We start from the raw sequence: 20,674 nt of genomic DNA, 5'->3' as shown, positions 1-20,674 counted from the left end.
CAACACTTACATTACTGTTGACTGCCTGGAGGCACTTCCTTTTGATTCTAAACAATAATAGAAAGGTTACATAACGTTCACGGGCAAGGAGAGGCCAGTAATATCTAGAGAAACACTGAGAATGTACGCCAATAGACTGCAAGTATTACAATGAACTGGAACCTCTGGCAAATTACAGGGCAGAGATTTTCAAACTGTGATCCATAGATTTCCTAGGATTTTCCAGGGATTAATAGCCATCTCTACTTCACCCACACTACCTCCACTTTCATCTGTTTTATATTATGGGACTGCCAGAAGATTTCACTTGAACAAAGAATGACAATGCTAAAAAAAAAATCAAGGTTATATACTTCTGTTCTAGGGAACTAAAACCAAACTCCATCTGAAAAAAAATTAAGGATGCTATATAAATCACACTCCATTAAAATAAACCATTTTTATATATGTATGCCACCAAACAACTGCTAAAGAGAGTCAGACTTGCAGTATTATTAATTACAAGTTGATACAAGAGATTTTTGGATTTAAAATCATTTTTGTATACTTTAATGGAAGGAGCTGAGTCGGAGTGTAATTAGACTGGCAAACAAACAAGTTGTATAAAGATGATATAACAATGAAAAGCAATATAGGCTGAAAACTAGCTCTCCTGGGTCATATGTAACTTTGTCCTACTGTGTAATATAAAGCAGTTTATCATTCTTTGTGCTTTAGCAATCTCATCTGTAAAATAGGAATGAATGGGATACTTGCAGATATTACTACTTTAAGTTGTCATCAAAATTTTAAGATGATGGTAATATTTGTATAGTTCAGTTATAGAGTACTTTTGCATAATTTATCCCATTTAAATCTCTCAACCCTGCAAGTTGTAAGGTAGGCAGAGCAAGTAAAATTACTATCGTTGTTTCCATTTTACAGGTAAGGAAATTGAGCCTCAGAGAAATTAAACAATGTAGCCAGGATTACATGGCTTTTAGGTGGAAGAGCCAGGCCTCAAATCCTGGTCATAAACCACTACATTTTATACATCTTCCACGATGCCTTACTGTCTCCCCAAGAAAATGGAAAGAGCTACCTCAAACATTAATAAACTTATACGCATGGCAGAGTTGCTGGTGCTCTAATTCTACCTCTTATTAACAGCTACCTAGAAAATGCCTTCAGTAAAACTCCTGGGTTGATTGACATCTATGAAGAATGAGAAGTAGAAAGAGCTTTTGAACATAAGACAGCTCACTGGTAACATAGAATTCTAGGATCAGATTTAACAACTATCTCAAGATGAGTAAAAAGCCATTCATTAGTCTATCCCTTTTGCAAAATTTAAATCCTTTTCCTACTCTTTTCAGCCTCTATGACAGAGAAGCATTAACTACTCACCTTCACCTGGCATCCCACCTTCTCAAAAGACTTTATGAGGCGGTTGTTATGATACATCATTACTCCAAACTGGTTATTATTCTTGCAAGAGAACCCAAAAGTTATTTTCACCTGCTTATTCTGAGAAGAAAATCATTAAGGAGACAAACACCAGGAGCTTTAGCACACAAAATTTTGCACTATATTACAGCAAAACACATCAAACACCATTGTATGTAAACCGGTATAACCTTTCTAGAAGGCATTTTAAAAATCGGTAGCAACAGCTTTAAAAATATTCTTAACCTTTGAACAAGTAATTCTCTTTCAGGAATTTATCCTACAGAAACAGTCAGAGAAGACCATAAAGGTTTATGAGTTACAGAAATTTATCAGTGATTTGTAATGGCTAAAAAAACATAAATAATTTAGATGTTTGACAATAAGGGAATGACTAAATAAATGTTGGTGTATCCACATGGTCTGTTGTGCAGCTCTTAAAATTATGTCTTTGAAAAGTATTTGGGAACATTAGGAAATGTTCAGAACAACAAGTTTCATCTAAAAATATATACTATAAATGTATACATGGAAAAGACTATAAGAAAATATATCAAAATACCATCAGTGATCTAAAAATTCATAAATCACAAAACGTTTCTTAACACTTGCTAACTGCTTAACTTGCTGCTAGGTAAGATACATGGTACAACACAGATTCACACAATTACATGCAATAAGGTAAGTCCGGCTAATCATACAAAACACAATGAAAGCAAAACCATGAAGAACAAAACCACTTTTAAAGGTAAAGGACAATAAATAGTCCTGTTGTAATATATTTCATGGGAAGACGTTAACAAGCTTGGATAAATGAAACAAAGAGAACTAAGTATTATACATAAAACATGAATAATTTATGAGTTTTTAGCAACTCCTATTTGATTTAAAAACCAAGGTAATAGAATGAGAAAGATAAAGGAGATAGAGAAACTGAGATTTTCATTAAAACAAATACTAAGAAATCTTCATGTCCAAATGAGTTAAATGAAAACTTATTTTTGTTACTTTTCCAAAAACTGATCTCCATTACCCCCTCTAAGTAACAAGCTACCTGCATCAAATCCATGTGACAAGTGGGTCAGGTATGATATGAAGACATAATACGAGTGGGTACATAACTCAGTAATGTTTGGCTCAGAACATATAATGTTCTGGGCTCCAGAAGCTCAAATCAAATCTCAAATAAGACCCTATTCCAATGAAAAAACAAAACAGGGCAAAACTGCCCCAAACAAAAACCCAAAATTCTACACCATAAAGTTAACATTTTAAAGATAAAGATAGTCAAATTCTTTCTGTTGTATACTTTTAAATTCTAAATTATGGGGTGGAAGTACACTGGGGTAGGAGATTCCCCAAATTAGAATAAGGAGAAAGGACAAGAGGAGAGCAGACGCCTTTGCTAACTGAACTGAGGAATAAATAAGTCAGCATCAGTAATCTTTTCCCTCAGTGACTTTAGGGGAAATTTTATTAGAAGTTTCATTTTACTCATGCCTAGAGTGAATTCGTTTAGCCCAAATTCTAATAGGGAAAGGTAACCAGTTTAATGGGAAGGGAGGTTGAGAAGAGCTCAGGTACATACAGAATGCATGCATAGGAGGTACCCTGGTAGAAACCCACAGAAGAAAGAAGCTGGAGGTAGAAATGTGGTATATCCTGAGACAGTAGTTGAAAGACACTTTAGACTGGCTCTGTTAAAACTATGGCACTAAGATCCTAGCTACATACAGTGATATTATAACTAATTTACCTACAGATGCTAACAATGTTAGCTCTGGCTTTGTTAAGTTAGGTTTGTTTAGGGCTTTAAAAAAAACTTTCACAGTAGACAAGGGTTGTGTTCTTCAAAAGGAGAAAATCAATCTGCTTATGAGTAACAACCATATGGCTATTTAAAAGGGAATGGCATTTTCTAATTTTTGGTCAGGGGAATAAAGACAAAGTAAGCTAGATAATGACTTTGATAAAGCAAACAGAGTGTGAACATGTTTCTTGGGCCAAGAGCTGAGCTTATTACTAGAGAATAAATTACAAGAGCAATTCTTCATAACTGCTTATGAACTCTCACCCTTTCAAAGACGTTTTTGACCCCAAAATCCATCAACAAAGATGGACCTAATTTCCAAAGCTCATCTTAAGATTTCCTCAAGTGCCTGAAATCCATTCCCAGGGCAATGGGGTGGGGTGGAGGGTAGAAGTGAAAATGAGTAATTACTTCTCTGAGTGGCTGTCAATATGAGAAGTACCAAGAAATCCATGTCAAATCTGTTGAAGATTTATCTCACCCTAGAAAATCAACTTTTAATTTCCAATCTCCTAACTTTTATCAACATAAGTCTGGACTTGTTACAGCAAAAATCATAGTATGTCCAAAAGATGAACAAGTTCTAGTCAACATTTTGCTTATTTCAATCAATGTAATATATATATAACAAAATTCCAGTACAAACCAAACAGTGTGAATCATTCCTTATAGCAGAGATTCTCAAACCTAGCTATTCATTTAAATAAATAAATATTTCTTATTAAAAAAAGAGATTTCAGAATCTACTGAACCAGAATCTCTAAAGTCTCAGGATACTGTATTATTTTAATAATTTCTAGTTGATTTCTGACAAAATTGGCACACAGATTGGCATTCAAGAAATACCTCCTTAGATACCTAAAATAGGGTTTGTACTATAACACATATTTTTGAATTGGAAAAGGAAAGGTTTCTGTTTTTCTGTGCCAACTTGGAAATCTAATCCTGAAACAAAGAGGTCAGCTTCATGTAGTTGTAAGGATACTGTGAAGGTAGGTTTATATATATCATATCCTACATTGGCCAGGCTCTTGGCAATCATCTGGGTAGTCACCTTCTTTTGACGCAGAAAAATTTTCATTCGTGGCTTCATATATAGAATGCCACAAAATGCCTATGGAACAGTGAAGGGAAAGTTATTACACAATATTGCCAATTCTACTGACATCCCTGTTGCTACCATCTACTGACTCTGCTAGCAACTGAGATCTAATCTGGGCAAATACTTGACTCAGTTTCTATACCTTGTTATTCTAAATCAACTACCACACTAAGTGCTGCTGACTATATTAGCTACATTGTTTCAGTGGAGACAGTGAAAAGGAATCCTAGCATAGGGTCAAAAGGTTGTCATCTTTATATAACTAAAGTGAGATCTTGTATTATAATATTTTCATGTTACAGGATATCTTACCTCTCATTGTTGAAGAAAAACCACTCTTACTCACCCGTAAAGAATACTCTGTTTCTGGCAGCTCAGAGGTAATGCCACCAGTCTCTTTTTCTTCTGTGCCAAAGTCTGATACCAGGATATCATACTGATCTGTATCAAAGTCCAACTCAGACTTTCCATCTTTATTTCTGGGTAAAAGAGACAAGTACCAATCTAACAAAAACTGGCTCCAAAGGACAAAAAAGCACTAGGAACCCAAGAGAAAAGAAACAACATGAGCCAAAACTCAGATACCTATTTCTTTCCCTGACTACCAATTCAAAGGAACTACACATTACTTGCTTTGAAGATCACACAATATTTAAGGGCCTTTCCAGCCTAAAAAAATCTACTAAGTTTCATAGAGATGTGATACAAAGCACAGAAGGAAAGAAAAAAAAGGAAGGTGGGAATGTCTGTGATCCGATAAATCAAATGGATGCCAGCTATCCTCAAGGCAGGATCTGAAAACAGATCTCAACTTTCTGGGTATTGTTCGGTAGGTCATTCAACATCATTTCCCCCAAATGAATAGACAGATGAATCAAAACCTACTCTTTCTAACTTTAGCAATAGTATAAGGACTACTAAGATTTCCCCAGATCTAATTCTATTTCTTAGAAGGACAAAAAAAGGTTGCGACAGGAACAGCATATACTTGTTAGTCTTCTAGAATTATCATTTAAATATAATAGTACTCATATTGTTTTCCTTAGGACCATTTCTTCTTCTCATAATCCCTTTGGGTCACCTAAATATGGTCCATTCCAAGACCCTGGGCTACATCACTAAAAACTGCCAGGGAAAAAAGGCAAGACCTATCTTTGTTACTGGAAAAAATGCAAAACAAATGATAGGTTACAGAGAAAAAATACATATCAGAACAATGGTCCCCCAAATTTGTTCTGTGGGACAGCAGTCCCCCAAGATACTCTTAAATAAGAAATAAAGAGATAAATAAAGCCTGTATAATCAAATAAAATTGAGAAACAATTCCTGGCTCCCAGAGCCACCTCAAGCTCTAGGGATACCTCCCACATACTGGAGGTTTCAGAAGCTCAGAGCTGCTGTGTTGAAAATGTAGCTCCTTTTTCAGGGCTGAACCAGAGCCACTATGATACGTATCCTGTCTAAAGCTCATGTCACTATAATAGTATATCCTGTATTTTGCAGGATAATCCTGACTCTTGCTACCCCACCCCACTCTAACGCATGTACTCTGAGGAGATTCCCTGTCCTCTCTGGTGCTCACCATTCACCATCCAAGGAAAGGAGGTCTGGAGAAACATTTTTTCTGAAATTGGGAAACATTGCATTCTACATTGCTCTCTTAAACGTTTTCAATGTATTTTGAAATAATATTAGCATATTAAAGCCTCGGAGAAGTCCTGCAATAAAGCAACATGGTAAGCTTTGTTTAAGCCAGCTTTTTCCAAAGTTCTTGGACCACAGAATCCTTTATTTATATAACACCTAGTACCATATAACTGAGAAACAATATGCAAAGAAAAAGTCTGCTTATTGTATTTAAATCATTGGAAATGGCTCATGAAAATGATCCTTTATAATATAAATTATATTACTTGAGGTTTTCGCAGTAGGACACAGGAAGATGTAAATTACCTTACTTTTTTTCTTTTTAATGGAAAGTACTTTCTATATAAACCAGCATGGTTTTTATCTAAGTTTTACCCAACTAAGAAATGAGGCAAAATACTTGACCTATGGAGAAAAAAGAAGAATGAATATATCTGCTCCTCTGTTCTATTAAACATAAGAGTAACACCTCTATTTTATATTAAAGATTTTTAGGTTTCAGTGGACACTGTGTTCCATTTAACATGGGAAAGTTAAACAAATGACATACCCCAAAGTATTTCTAGGTTATTTTATTAGCTCTAAATACATAACCTGAAGCCAGCTTCATTATAGTTCAAATGTATCTGCTTTGAAGATTTTTCCACTTCTAATCCAGCTACTCTGAAAACAGTAATACAGAGGTCCTTATTATTTATACAGAGGTCCTTATTATTTAAAGATTGTGTTGTGCTTTGTTACCCTAATTTCTCCTTCTCTTACTTCATTTTCACTGCAAATAGGTAAAATAACTACCATCGGCCTATCTCAAAACAGTGTCCGTGAATATAAAATAGATATTTATAATGGATTCTGAAGATTTTAGAATAATGTTGAACTGTCTTGATGGTAATAGCTTCAGGATATGTATGTAGGTCTCCACCTTATCAAGCTCCACGTTTTACCAATAAGAAGCACTGTCTCAAACAGAGCTGTGGTTCTAAGAAAGTTAAGGATAGGTTTGCAATGATATACAAACATGTATCAAAATTTATCTACTCTGTTTCTCTAGAGCGATTTATTAAAATATGCTTCATCATACTGCTTTTGCTTATTAGAATCTATCACTCTTGGAATACTATACCTGCGGATGTTCCAAATGAGAACACGAGTGCCTTTTTTGCCTGGGATGGCATCAAACTGGGACAGCAGGTCATTTTCACTGTTGAAAATTGAATAGTTCAAGATGGCTTCTAGGCTGGGCAAGGAATCCTCAGTAATAATCATTTTTTGTAAAACCAAGTATAGTCAAAGAAAAATTAATATCTTAAGAGGATGCTATCAGTCAGGAAGATCTGCCTTTTGGGTTGCCAGTTTAGACAAAATATAGACATATAGATATAAAGCATGGGTGTTACTGCTACAGAAGAAAGGAAAGGGGGGAAATGCAGAAAGGTTGTAGAGACAAAAACCAAAATCAGTTACGCCTGCAGAATATAGCTTCAAAGATATAATATAAATTAAGACAGTCCTATACTTAAGAAATAGTTCAAAGGCTGAATTTTTCAACTCTTTGGAAGCAATGAGTTCAAACTTTATTGCTATACTGCCTGCGTAAAGACACCTGGTGTCTAACAGAAATAATAGCTTGTCCAGGTATAGAAAAGTGAGCTATTCAGCTGTCAGATAAGCTGATAAATAGTATGTTTCTAGGAGAGTGACGCAAATGTAACTACCCTTAGGGGGAAAGAAAAGAGAAGGCCCTAGGGAACTTTACCACAGGAGTGGTGGGAGTGGGGAGATAGTATATAGATCAAATCGCCTAACAGTGAAAACTGCAATATAATTCTAAGATTCTGTCAATGATCCATTTATTTAAAAAATATTTAATAGGGTGAAATTCCAGTTAAATTTAAGACACCTGAATACCTCTTTAAATATGAAAACTTTTGATAGCTGGATTCGACCTGTAGAAAGAGGTTTCTATCAGAATAGTCAGATAGGACTAATTTTTAACTAACATTTTCCATTTCCAGAAAGGATATTGTTTTGCTGGTTGAATGGAACAATTGGTACAATAACTGCTTGGGCCTGGACACATTCCAGATAGGTCTGTGATAGGAGTCCAACAGTGAGAGTACCCCCATTCTTGGTGAAGACGAGAGCGTCCTTTCCTAGTCGCATGGAGCCTGACTTGAAACCATTACCAAAGACCCCGATGGGACACTGGCTCTTCTTTATTACTTTGTCTGTAAAGCCAAAGCTGTAATTATACAAGAAAAAAGAAATCAGAAAGGTAAAAAGCATCCTAAGATAGGTAGGCAGAATGTCTGGCTTTCAAATGAAGAACACTTATGAAAAGTCCTTCCTTTTTTCTTCCTTTCGGTATTTCTGGGCAAAATTATTAAGTTAAAAACATAGGAAATAACTACAGGGTAATGGGACCGATTTTCCTGTGTGGTCTGTGTGTACATAAACGCTTCCGCTACATTAGAGTCACACTTTATAAAACGTAAAGGCGGCCTCTTTTCATTCACAGAGAGAGCTGGAGAAGGCCATGGGGCAGCTGCCTTTCTTGTCTAGATAAAATAGCTGTGATTGCTAATAGTAAAGTTAGGGGAAGATGAAAAGGGTGGTTATCTCAGAGTACACCCTAGAGAGGGTAACAAGAGTACCAGATAACTGGCACTAGCACTAGTTAGAGGTACTAGGCTAGGCATCCCTAACCTGGTCATATCACTCTCTAGAAATCTGAAAGTCAGAGGTTATATATCTTGACAATTTCAACTATTCACTCAAAGGATAACACTTCCAGTTCTTACCCTCTGCTCCATCTGCTGGGACAGTTCATTGGAATGTGGCCAAGGGATAAAAATAGGTAGTTCTGCCTGTGAATATCAGCAAACAGCTGCAGTATAAAGTCTCCCTTGTTTTATTAAGGGCCTTTCACCGAGCCACCTCAACAATCTCTGTAGCCCCTTATGATCAGCTTAATCTGGGAGCCAGATCCTTTCCCTTTCTTATATTTTCCATTCAAACACACAACAAAATGACCGAACCAAAAAAAAATTAAAGATATGACATCTAGAAAATGATTATTATCTTCATGTATCTTCTCTCATTACAAATGAAACTAATTTTTTAAGGATTAGTTCTCTCTAGATGGACTAAGTTTACAATGTTGTACACTACCATTCATTCAATAAATATTTACTGAGTACCTACTATGTGCTGTGCATCATGCTAAGCACTGGAGACACAACTGTTAGTAAAAGAGACATGGTTCTTGCCCGCATGTTTTACAGTCTAAGGAAAGATTTCGTATATTACAGATTAGATGCTTCTCCAACATCAATAAAATAGATGTTCTACCTGCCATGGCTGAGCAGCTTGGCCTTGGCTCTTATTCTTTTAATTGGGTTGAGGTGCCTGATTTCAACTTCCTGGAGGCCAGGGTTTGTGTTCACTTCCTGAGGAAGGGGGACCACCTTTTAATTTTCTATTTCAAAGTGTTAAACGATAACATCACTGTGTCCCTCTAGAGCAGACACTTTATAGGAGCTTTGTGTATCCAACAAATAAATCCTACCACATAAAAAGGTAATTTCTAGGAGAGTAGTTCCTTTGAAAATACCAAAAGAGCATTGGGCTTCTGCAGTCTATGGGTCTTAGCATTCCAGGAAGTAAACTTAAAGAAGTTGGTAAGATTCAGGCATTCCTTTTCCTCCTGTGGAAGAATTACCTAAAAACGATAGGGTCGTTAGGAGGGTTAAATGATACACTGTATGTACAATATATTACAACTTATAAAGTAGTATTCAAACTTTAATTTTAAACTAACTCTAGAAGTCATTCTGAGAATTGTCATGTGCTATCCTCTACCTCTACTTGAGATCTAATGTCATATCTAAAACTCAGGGCTCTTCATAAACAGTAATGTTACCTACCATGTGAAATGGATCTATAAGGTTATTTGGACTTAAACCTACTCTAATGCCACCAAAGCTTCAATTAGGTGCTCAAGGAGAAGTGGTGAGAATAGGGAGACTATATTACTCCCTTAATTTCCTTACCTTTCTGGCCTGTTTTGCCATCTAGCGTCTCTTTTTTCCTTTGTAACTATAAACTTTCATTGTGTTATGGTTTGGGGAGACTAAATGACTATATAAGGTTGAGAAGATAAGTAGTGGGGCAGGGCCAGAACCAGAAATGGAAAAGGATGAGAATAATGAGATGAGAGGAGCTGGAAGCTCAGTATGTTGGTGTTGTTATGTTACCCTTAACTCTTCCCGTGTGTTCTTTTATTCCACTTGCATTCCCATATTAGGTATTCTATTTAACTGAAAATCGCAGAATAGATGCCAGATACCAATCAAATAACTACCTAATATAAAAGCCTTCACAATAAATAACAGAATGGTAGGAACGTATCTTATATAGTTTGGTTAGACAGGTGGTTTCTCTTCATTAAGTAAGTCCTATTCTATCCTCTCGTGTAATAGATAACGGTGTTTACACACCAAGGGGGCTCCTTGAGTGGAATCCAGGAAAATAGCAGCTTGCTCCCAAGTTCCTTAAAATGTCACGATTCTAGAATCTAGAGGGGTAAATTTAAATTGGGACTCTGATCCATGAAAAAAAAACCTTAGCAAATTCATGGACATACAAGGGCAGGTACTGCTGCTCCCTAAATATACTGGTGATGTAATATGTCGTATAAAATAATGAAAGAATGCTAAGCACACTGTTATTCTCTGGCTGTTGTTTTAGAAGAACAGACCTACTAGGAAATGCACTTCTGATCAGAGGTAGCAAATACCTTCAATCCATGGATCTGTGGCTGCTTTTAATCCTTGACCTTTTCCAACTTGCTGAAAAAGGCAGCTGAATATATAGACTAGTTGGTTCACACCCTATCCCCCTAAGCTAAAGAGAATTAATTATGGACCTTACAGAAATTTAATGATAGGCTTTTTCTTTTTAACTTGATTTTCATGGGATTCTGCATTTATGGGAGAAACTGTTGTTTCAGTTACATAACTATTTTATTAGCCTGAAAATATAAGAGTAGCATAAAAAGTTGGAAAATGTGAATAAGATTATAACAAATGTTACAGGTCAAATAGAATTTCTGTAGGCTTAATAATTTTGCATAGTTACCTATTATTTTTTTCCAAATACAAAAATAATATGCCTCCAAACCACAAACAGAAAAATTAATATACTTAATAATAATTTTCAAAGTTACCTCTAAAGTTCAACTATTTTAAAACAAATTGTGGTAAGTGGAATCCCTGGCTGGAAGTTAGAATTGGACTAAATAATCTCTTTTAAATAAATGGGACCTTCTAACAGATTCAAGTTTATTTTAAGATATGATCAGAAATAAAATCCAACACATATAACTATACATAATCCAGGACTCATTTTAAAAATTCTCTAAAATTGATCAGACTTGTGGCTGCCAAGGGGGTGAGGGGTAGGGAAGTATTGGGAGTTTGGGATTAGCAGATGCAAACTATTATATATAGAATGGATGGACAACAAGGTCCTACTGTATAGCACAGGGAACTATATCAATACCCTGTGATAAACCATCATGGAAAAGAATATGAAAAAGAATATATATATATATATATATATATATATATATATATATATGTATAACTGAGTCACTTTGCTGTACAGCAGAAATTAACACATTATAAATCAACTATACTTCAACAAAATTTTTAAAAATTCTCTGAAATTAATTTTCAAATATGAGGAACAACGGCCCAGCTTAAATTAGTGGGAAACATATTTGGCATGATAATGCCAAAAAACCCTATGGCTGCTGTAGTTCCTGCCTGATTTTTGGGACCAAAACATCCTTCGTATCTGAACTCAAATGTCATTTCTTCATGATAGCCTTTTTTTTTTTAAACATCTTTATTGGAGTATAATTGCTTTACAGTGGTGTGTTAGTTTCTGCTTTATAAAGAAGTGGATCAGCTATACATATACCTATATCCCCATATCCCCCCCTTCTTACGTCTCCCTCCCACCCTCCCTATCCCACCCCTCTAGGTGGTCACAAAGCACCGAGCTGCATGGTAGCCTTTTATGATTCCACAGACTAGATTAGATCCCTCGGCTATATACCCTCATAGAAACTATACTCTTCCTTCATAGCACTTACCACTAGTGGAATAACCTATGTAGTTGTATTACTAGTCAATTATTTTATATCTTTCTCATTAAACTGCCAGCCCCTTGGCAATAAGGATCATGTCTGTCTGGTTCACCACTTTATCTCCAGTGACTCTCACAAAAGTGCTCAGTAAAAATTTGTTGAAAGAATCTGGAACAAAAGTTGCTGCAATTATTTTGAAACCATCCTCCTCCTTCCTCTTGCCTTGTAATTGTAAGCACCAAATCTCACAGATGTAGTTCTACAGACAAAATAGAAGGTAGTAAGATTTGTCGGGCCCAGTATTTGACACCCATGTCACCGGGATAAGGTGTGGGGGGAAGGAACCAATAAGAGGATAAGTGATTTTAGAAAAAAAAACTAGTATATACAGAATTAGACACATAAATATTTTGGTTCCATCCCATCTAAAATCCTCTTTTTCTTTATATAAAATATTAATTTTAGGAGATAAAAGTGAGGCTATAAGTTTAAAAATAGGGCCAACTCCATACCTTCATCAACATACTGGCCGCATTCTTATCTCACTTCTAGAAGCTTTCCTCAGATATTCTTCTAATTATAAGGATCTGAGACGTAAGGTACACAGATTGCTGAGTGGTAAAACATAACCAAATTTATAATTGGTTATGTCCAAATTTCACTTCTTTTCTTTGGTGGATCAAAGGGATTTCCCTACAAACAGGGTTATAGAATTAGAATACCTTCAAAGAGAACTACAACCAAATGAATTTTTTCCGTTTTTATAGTTCAGAGCCCTTTCCCTCCTCCACAGAACCCCTCCACTGGTACTCATGCTTCACACGCTAGTTCAGGAAGCCTCATGGAGAGTAATCAACCTCATCTGCTAAAAAAAGGAAGAGAGAAGGAAGGAGTTGAGGAAACACTCATCTTTTACTGAGTGATATGTGAAGATGATAAAGTACAAACTTACATTCTTAACTACAAACCTTTTAAAGTAATTAAATGAACTGACAGTGGCAAGAGAAATCTGTTATCACCAGCTTCAGCAGTTAGAAAAGAGAATTTCCTAACCTTGTAATTCTACTGCAAAACTTTCAAAGATTATGTGTATGATGTCCTCTATTTATCTTTCGTGGGGCTTGATTATACCCAGGCATGTTCATGGTTCAATCCATAAATTGTTCCAACGCCAATACTCCTGAACTAAGAGTGAATTTAAGTTAATATAAGTTTGCAAAGGTCTTAGACCAGTGAAGACCTCCAGGTTTTTACCCATGCTGTTCTTTTTGCGGGGACTCTCATCCCTTGCCCCCCTGCTTCTTTACCTCATTGAATTCTACTACTCACCCCTTAGATCTCAGCTTAAATATCACTTAATCTAAGAGGCTTTGCCTGACCTCCTGGATCAGACTGGGCTCCCCTGATGAGTTATCTCATTGCATCCTATACTTTTCTATCATTTTTTGTTATGATTATTGCTTGACTGTCTGAATTGCCAGCTAGACTCTAAGTTCTGTGAGGGCAAGAAGAGTGATTATTTCATAACCTGTGTCCTGGCACATAACAGCAGCTCAATAAATATTTGTTGAATGAATAAAGGGAAAGGAAAATTATTAAGCCTTAAATAGAGTTCATGAACTCAAGACAAGAGAAAAAGAATGAAGACATCTTTACCTGAGCATTCGGTGTAGTTTATGAGGTGTCATCCCACATCCATCGTCAGTAAAGGTCAAACAAGATTTATTCTTGACCTCCTCAACATCTATGAAGACCGTCCTGGCGGATACATCTGGATCTACAGCATTATCTGCAAAAGGTAGAAATCTGTGATATCAGATCTCTTTTTCTAATATTCTATTAAAAGCTCTAGTTCAGTGCCCCTAAGGCATAGAAACTGTCCTTTATTCCCTTCATGTGAATGTCCCAGAAGGGAGCAGGGAGCATTAATGGTATAGGGAAAAATAGGTATGATGGCAGATGGGTTTATGAAGCTGATTTCTAGATTTCATATGATGACTGATGTGCAATCTGCTTTCTCTCTTCAAACTTCAGAGATTGTGGGAAAAATAACTCCTCCATATACCAAGCATTTTGCTCCATTTTCGTCTTATCCCTTCTTGTCTTTTCAGCCACTTTACTGCTCACAAACGTATACAGTAAGGGGTGATTATGGAGAAGAGTTGAACCTGCAGCTTTGGTACAAATAGATACATACCACACGCGTTAGAGTTTATTGTGAAGATTTTATCTTTTACTTTCTTTTTACATCACCTCCTCCATTGAAGAACACAGATATTATCACCATCCTTGTTTATAGCCTAAGAGGCACTGAAAGAGTTACAGGTTAAAAACCAAAACACTAACTGCCTGCCTAAATCCCAATGATCGTAGTAAGCATGCTTAGAGGAGTGATTCTGCTTAGGCACTCTGTAATAGTCCTGAAGGTGAGGCTGTTTACCCTCATTAAATGGAGAACATAGAATTAGAGTAGGAAATATAAATACAGAAAGTTTCATGATTCTTTCTGAGTTAGGTCTTCACAATAGGTTAATTATTTAAGACTCCAAAAACATCCAATATAGCCATATTCTAACATATGTGCCATGTCTACAACCCCAGGGGGTGCCATTGTCTAATAGCCACATCTTTTTGCCACAGGTGCCAGTTTACATAATTGTCAGTCACTAACACATGTGGTACAAAAGTCTCATTAGGGCTCACTGGCCCAAGTGGGAGGGCAGTCTGTGCAATCTGTTGGATAGGTTCCTTAAGCACTCCTGTCTTTACTAGCTGTTTAATCAAGACAAAGACCTTCCCTTCCACCTGTTCCCCTTTCCCTGGGATCCTACACTGATTTACTAATACCATGTGGCTGGGCTGAGGGATCCGGGTAGGGTTCTGGTTGTGTACTCGTCCCACTACCAATGTTCAGATCATGGCATTTCTCTACTGGGAACATCCCTTACAAGCAAGAGAAGTATCGCACATATTCAAAATATCAGTTTTTATAACACGATTAACAGTATCAGTTACAACCACTTAAATGTGTGGAATGTCCATCAAATAAAACAAGACAGATTAATTTCAAGGGCCACAATGGTGTTGCCAGAGTCACTGATAAAGCTGTCACCAAAAAGTCTTAACAGCAGAAAGGCATCACCGATAGCCCCAGAAGGGGGTTAAAAGGTCTGATATAGTCAATCTTTAAGGACTAGGTGGTGCCAAGCCTTGTGGCACGTGGTAAATCGAGTGGGTCAACTTCTGGCAGGAATTTTAAGTCTGACATGCGATAGTGGCTTTATCAGAAATACAGTGTTTTACTTTGTAATAAGAGGCAGCAGGTTTTTTTTTCTTTAACTGACAGAAGGATTCAGCATTGTGAAGCTGCCTACATTGTTCCAAGAAACTACTTGGCAAGCAGGCCCTGAATTGTTTTAGAACCTATCAATCACTCCTACTGGAAGAAAGCCAAGGCCATTGAGACTGATACCTTTAACTTGTCAACCAACAGGACATCATTTCTACTTTGGAAACTTTGGACATAGAGGAATTTTTTTCTAACACTCAATGAACATTCACAATTCAAACATATAATACATATCAATTCCAATTCTGCATTTATAAAACTGTACATTCAATGAACCAGCTTGCAGGCCTCTCACCAAAAAATCACTTTTATTTTTTCCCTTTTTACTGTAAATTTCACCCAAACTTTACTAGGTATTTTTTTACAGAAACATACCAAAGAGTTTTAATACAGGCATTTCAGGAGTTACAAGGTAACGGCCAGGAGCAGCTAGACCTTTTATCTCCTTGGCTGGAAGCGGGTGGAGTATGGGGGTGGCATGCCAGAGGCCAGGGTCAGCTGAAGCAGCAGGGAAAGAGAGATCAGCAGACAGGCCAGCAGCAGTAAGCACAGCTTTGCACTTACTTTCAGTTTTAAGTGGCCTTTCACTTGGCCTCAACAAATGAAATTGTAATAATAACAGATTGGCCTCAATAAATGAACTTATAATAATAAGGCACCAATCCGGTGGCTGGCTTCAATCTTACCTCTTTTAACCTTCCAAAAATTTATCAACACGTAGCATATGCTATCAAATCCTAGGGAATCTATCTTCTCCCATGGCCCAGCCCATCTAGCCTGTGAACAGGTAGGGCAGTGAGAGAACCCCTATTCCTCTCCCTTGGCCCACCACTGAGGTGAGAGGGTAACAGGGAAGACCCAAATCTGACTACATGTTGGATCTGTTTCTTTTACTTTAACCTTTGCTTTCCACTGCTTTTGTTCACTAAAAGGATACTGTCTATACACAATGGGCTGCCTGGGGAATCCTGCCTCTCTGCCTGAATGTTAAACCAAAGTGCCTTTGTTCAGGGAAGCATCCTGACCCAGTCCACCTGTGGATGGCTGCAAGAAAGAAGAAATTAACACATCCCTTGCCCGAGACTGGCCATTCTAGAGGATATTTGCAAAACCTATGGCCTTTTCACTTTACCTCCTCATCTCCTCCCCCCTTCTGTTCTATAAAAGATACTGGCATCCAAACCCTGATAAGATGGTTCTTTTGACACCCTAGTCCACCATCTTCTCGGTCGGCCGGCTTTCCGAATAAAGTCATATTCCTTGTCTCAACACCTCGTCTCCTGATTCACTGGCCTGTTGTGCGGCGAGCAGAGCGAGCTTGGACTTGGTAACAAGAGCTACACTACCAGGTCCTGGGATGTCTTTATTCCCTAACCTGGCCCACACAACCTCATGTGCTACCAGATCCCAGTAGTCTTATCTCTTGTAACCTGGCCCATGCTACCCTCAGTGGGAGAACTCTAACTTCCCTCACCCACCACTTAGGCAAGAGCATGAGAAACCAGACCCCAGGGACTCTATCTTATCCCCTAACCATCTGACCCCTGATCTTCTAAAATAGCATTGTAACTGAAGCTTCATAGCTCATCATAACCCAGGAAGCAATGAGAAAGTGTCCCATGACAGAATCCTTGGAGAGACAGGATGGCGAGTGGGAGATGGCTTTGACGCAGCGCTTCCTCCCATGCCCTCCTGTTGCAGCGGAATAGCCTATGAGGATCCTGTAAGGTTGTCAGGGCCAAGCTGCAGCCCTACAGACATCCTGCAAGTATCTAAAACTGTTCTTGTCTAAAATTAAAGTCATCATCTTCTGATACAAGGCTATTCTTCTTCCTGTTTTCCCTCCCTCTCTCTCTCTCTCTCTCTCTCTCTCTCTCTCTCACACACACACACACACACACACACACACACACACAGTGTCAGCATTCAAATGACCACAAGTTTGAAATTTCAGTCATTTTTTTGTGCTCCCTCTCTCTTACCCTATACATCCTTAGGCTCTCTTACACCTTGCTATTGAATATTACTATTCCCATTGACACTTTCTTAGTTTACAGAGTTTATTCCCTCTCATCTGGATTATTTCGATAACCTCCTACCTCGTCTTTCAAAGCCACGTCTCTCTTTTCTCCAATTCATCTTATACAACGCTGCAAGATTAACTTTCCTGAAGCACAGTTCTGATCATGACATTCCCTTGCTCAGAAAACTTCAGATTAAAAGCTCAAATACCCAAGCCTCCCAGTCACATTTCGGTCCCAGCCCACCTTCCTAACTTCATTCCCCGCTTGGTACTTGGAGTAAAAATGTCTGTGTTTGAGTCCTGGGTCTGCCACTTACTAAACACACAATCTTGGAAAAGTCAATTAAATTCTCTGAGCCTCTGTATTCTTATCTGCAGGATGATAATAATGATGATGATGCTGTCTACCCCAAAAGGTATAGTTAAAAATGTATTTATGAAAGCTCTATGTAAACTCTCTAAGGACCTATAGCTTTGACTATTCATGAACTCCATGCTCCAATTAAACTCAACTACTCAGTATTCTTCATGCCTTTGTTCATGCAGTTGTTCCTTTTGCCTGGAATGCCCTCCCCTCCCCACACCCATATCCACATGTCCCAATCCTTCAAATCTCAGCTCAAATGTCACCTCTTCTCCAAAGCCTTTCCTAAACCTCCTCTTCCTGGTAAGCTGGAAGTCATCCCTCCTTCCTCTGAACTTCCACAGCACCCAATGTGTCTATCTTTGCTGATATATCACTTTTTATCTTGCAGTTATACAAAGAATAAACCTTCTGTACATGTTTTGTCTCCCCTACTAGAAGATGAACCTATGTTGTATTCATTTTTGTACCCACCACAGTGGCCTTGCCCACAGTGAGTGCTCAATAAATATTTATCGAATGAATGGTTCACCAGAAAATTAATGCATAAGTGGAGGAGAAAACTATGAAGGAAAACCTAAAATGAAAGCTTCGGATTACCTGTTAACACTTTGCTCTCCCTTTTCCCTATTATTAACATGACCACAAATAGTTGTGATTTGGTTTTAAAATCTCTGTGTTTGTATGTATGTGTGCAGGGATGTGTGCGTATGTATTGATATATAATACACGTGTATACTTGCACTTATACGGGTCAGCTCAGGCTAGAATTAGGTTAAGTTAATACTTAAGGCAAAAATCATATATATTCAAAATTACAAATGGAACACTTTTTAAATCACCCATAAAGTTCAGTACACAGTACAGCATAAGTGCATATGGTTTTGCACAGTGCCACTGTGAGGGAACAACACATTTCTGTCTCTCATTTCCCACTAAGCAAATTGTTACTTTTTCCTCTTTTTTGTAAGTTGCATGCACTTATATCGCATTCCACTATGAGTTTCCCTCAAGGCATGGTGCAAAACCTTAAAAATATAGTCCCTGTTCTCCAGGATTCAAAACGTGCCAATGTCACTTTTCCCCTTTCACCTTCTAATGAACATACATATTGTGAGCATTCTGTGTTATGGTCAAACTAATCATCAAAGCTCCCCATCACCCTTCCAAATCACTCTCCTGACCATCTCCTCCTGCTGCCCACTGACTTCTCGCCCAAGGCAATCCACACTGCATGGTCACAGCGATTGCTTAAGTTGTAACTGGGGCTCATCTGGGGAGCTTTGAAACCATTTTCAAGATTTTGTTCTGTGCTATCTTGCCCCATAAACATCTCTCCCTAATTTCAGCTTTTGAAACATTTGCAATGTGCTGCATTTTGTCCAGGAATGTTTTTCTTCTTTGCTTTCCACACAGTATTTAGCACACTGCTGCAAAAGCTGGTGTACTTGGCTTCAAGGGATCAACTGAAAACGCTTTAAAAGCAAACATCGGTGGAGCGAGAGGTTAAGTGCTCAGTATTCATTCCAGCGGTGTGAGGGCGCTCGTGGACCGCGGACCCAGCCCTCCGCAGTCGCAGGGAGCCAAATGCACTCGTGTCATCTCCTAAGAGATGTCCCATCATTCCCAGACTCTCTGGTCCCAAAAGTTAAATAACTCCGTCTTCCAGACCTTTCTTCATGCCCCTTTGCTAGCTTGGCGTCCTCCGTCTGTCGCCGGCCCCCGTGGAGCCCAGCTGCCTCAGGGCCCGATATTTTTATGCATCTCCTTTTGATTATTAACTACGCTATCCTAAAGTGCCCGGAACATCACGAGCCAGAGAGAAAAACCACACTGGAGTCCTAACTCTTAGGACACACCTTGTTTCTTCAGCTTAATCCGCGGAACCTCGTCCCTGGCGACGGAGCCGGGGCGGGTCCCGACGCCCCCACCCCAACCCCCGCCCGCCCCGCGCGGCTCCGCACATTCCTCTTGCGTCCGCGGCACCACGTTGGCACCGCTGCCTCGGGCGATCGCGGCCAGGCCCGCCCTCGCCACTCACCTAGCAGCTCCGCGATGGCACTGAAGGGTCGCGTGTGGCTGCTGGAGTTGCTCTGTAGGTAGCGGGGGCTCATCTGGGGGCGAGAGAAGGTCCAGTCCCGCGTGAGGCCTCGGCCCGCCGGGCCCTCCCCGCGCGCCCCCCGCAGCCCCAGGACCCGCGCGCGCGTCCGCCCCCTCGGGCCCCCGACCTACCGTACTCAGGCGGATCCCAAAGGCCTGCGGGCCGCCGCCCGGCCGGGCCAGCGCGCTGCCCGGCGCGCCAGGGCCCGCGGGGGCCCCTCGGTACAGGAGCATTTTTTTGGCCGCCACGATACTCGTTCGCCGCCGCCGGACTCCTCGCCCGGCCGTCCCGGACTGGCCCTCGCTCGCTCCCGCTCGCAGCTGGCGGCGGCCGTCCGGGACTGGCCCTCGCTCGCTCCCACCCGCAGCTGGCGGAGGCGGGGCGCGCTCCAGCCACCTGTCCGGGACGGGAGGGGTGAGGCCGGCAGCGCCGCGCGGTGGCCCCGCCCTGTCAGCACCTCTCCCGACCCGCGACTGCTGGGCCGGCCGCGGGGCCGTACAGAAATATGGCGACCTCCTGACAGCCGCTCCTTGATCCCCGCCCCTAATTAATTCTTGGCGTTTGCCATAGGCCAGGCCGCCGAGCGGGAAAGCGGGGGGGAGGGGGCGGACGCGTGGGGAGGGGCGGGAATGAGGCGAGGGGAGGGAGAGGGTGCAGGGATTTCTGGAACAGAGTCCCAGTTCGGCGGTATGACTAACG

At 39.5% G+C, this 20,674-nt stretch overlaps 1 protein-coding gene across 3 annotated transcripts in view; it reads right to left on the bottom strand.

The window, feature by feature from the left end:
* The window catches only part of MORC4 (MORC family CW-type zinc finger 4), a 50,688-nt gene extending 30,252 nt beyond the window's left edge, over window positions 1-20,436 (bottom strand). For 2 of the 3 annotated variants that reach the window (XM_060003068.1, XM_060003069.1), the window contains exons 1-8: window positions 20,107-20,436; window positions 19,916-19,988; window positions 13,795-13,927; window positions 8,009-8,226; window positions 7,108-7,255; window positions 4,684-4,816; window positions 4,221-4,349; window positions 1,387-1,506 (exon numbers count right to left, since the gene is read on the bottom strand). In XM_060003068.1, the coding sequence (XP_059859051.1) occupies window positions 1,387-1,506; window positions 4,221-4,349; window positions 4,684-4,816; window positions 7,108-7,255; window positions 8,009-8,226; window positions 13,795-13,927; window positions 19,916-19,988; window positions 20,107-20,208 (1,056 nt within the window). In that variant the 5' untranslated portion in view covers window positions 20,209-20,436. The remainder of the gene's footprint in view (window positions 1-1,386; window positions 1,507-4,220; window positions 4,350-4,683; window positions 4,817-7,107; window positions 7,256-8,008; window positions 8,227-13,794; window positions 13,928-19,915; window positions 19,989-20,106) is intronic. The other variant, XM_060003070.1, reaches the window with a different exon arrangement.
* Window positions 20,437-20,674: the final 238 nt, after the last annotated feature.

Source organism: Delphinus delphis, chromosome X (assembly GCF_949987515.2).
Source record: "Delphinus delphis chromosome X, mDelDel1.2, whole genome shotgun sequence".
Classification (NCBI taxonomy): domain Eukaryota; kingdom Metazoa; phylum Chordata; class Mammalia; order Artiodactyla; family Delphinidae; genus Delphinus; species Delphinus delphis.
The sequence above is the reverse complement of the archived record's forward strand: the minus strand, read 5'-3'. Positions and strand labels throughout refer to the sequence as shown.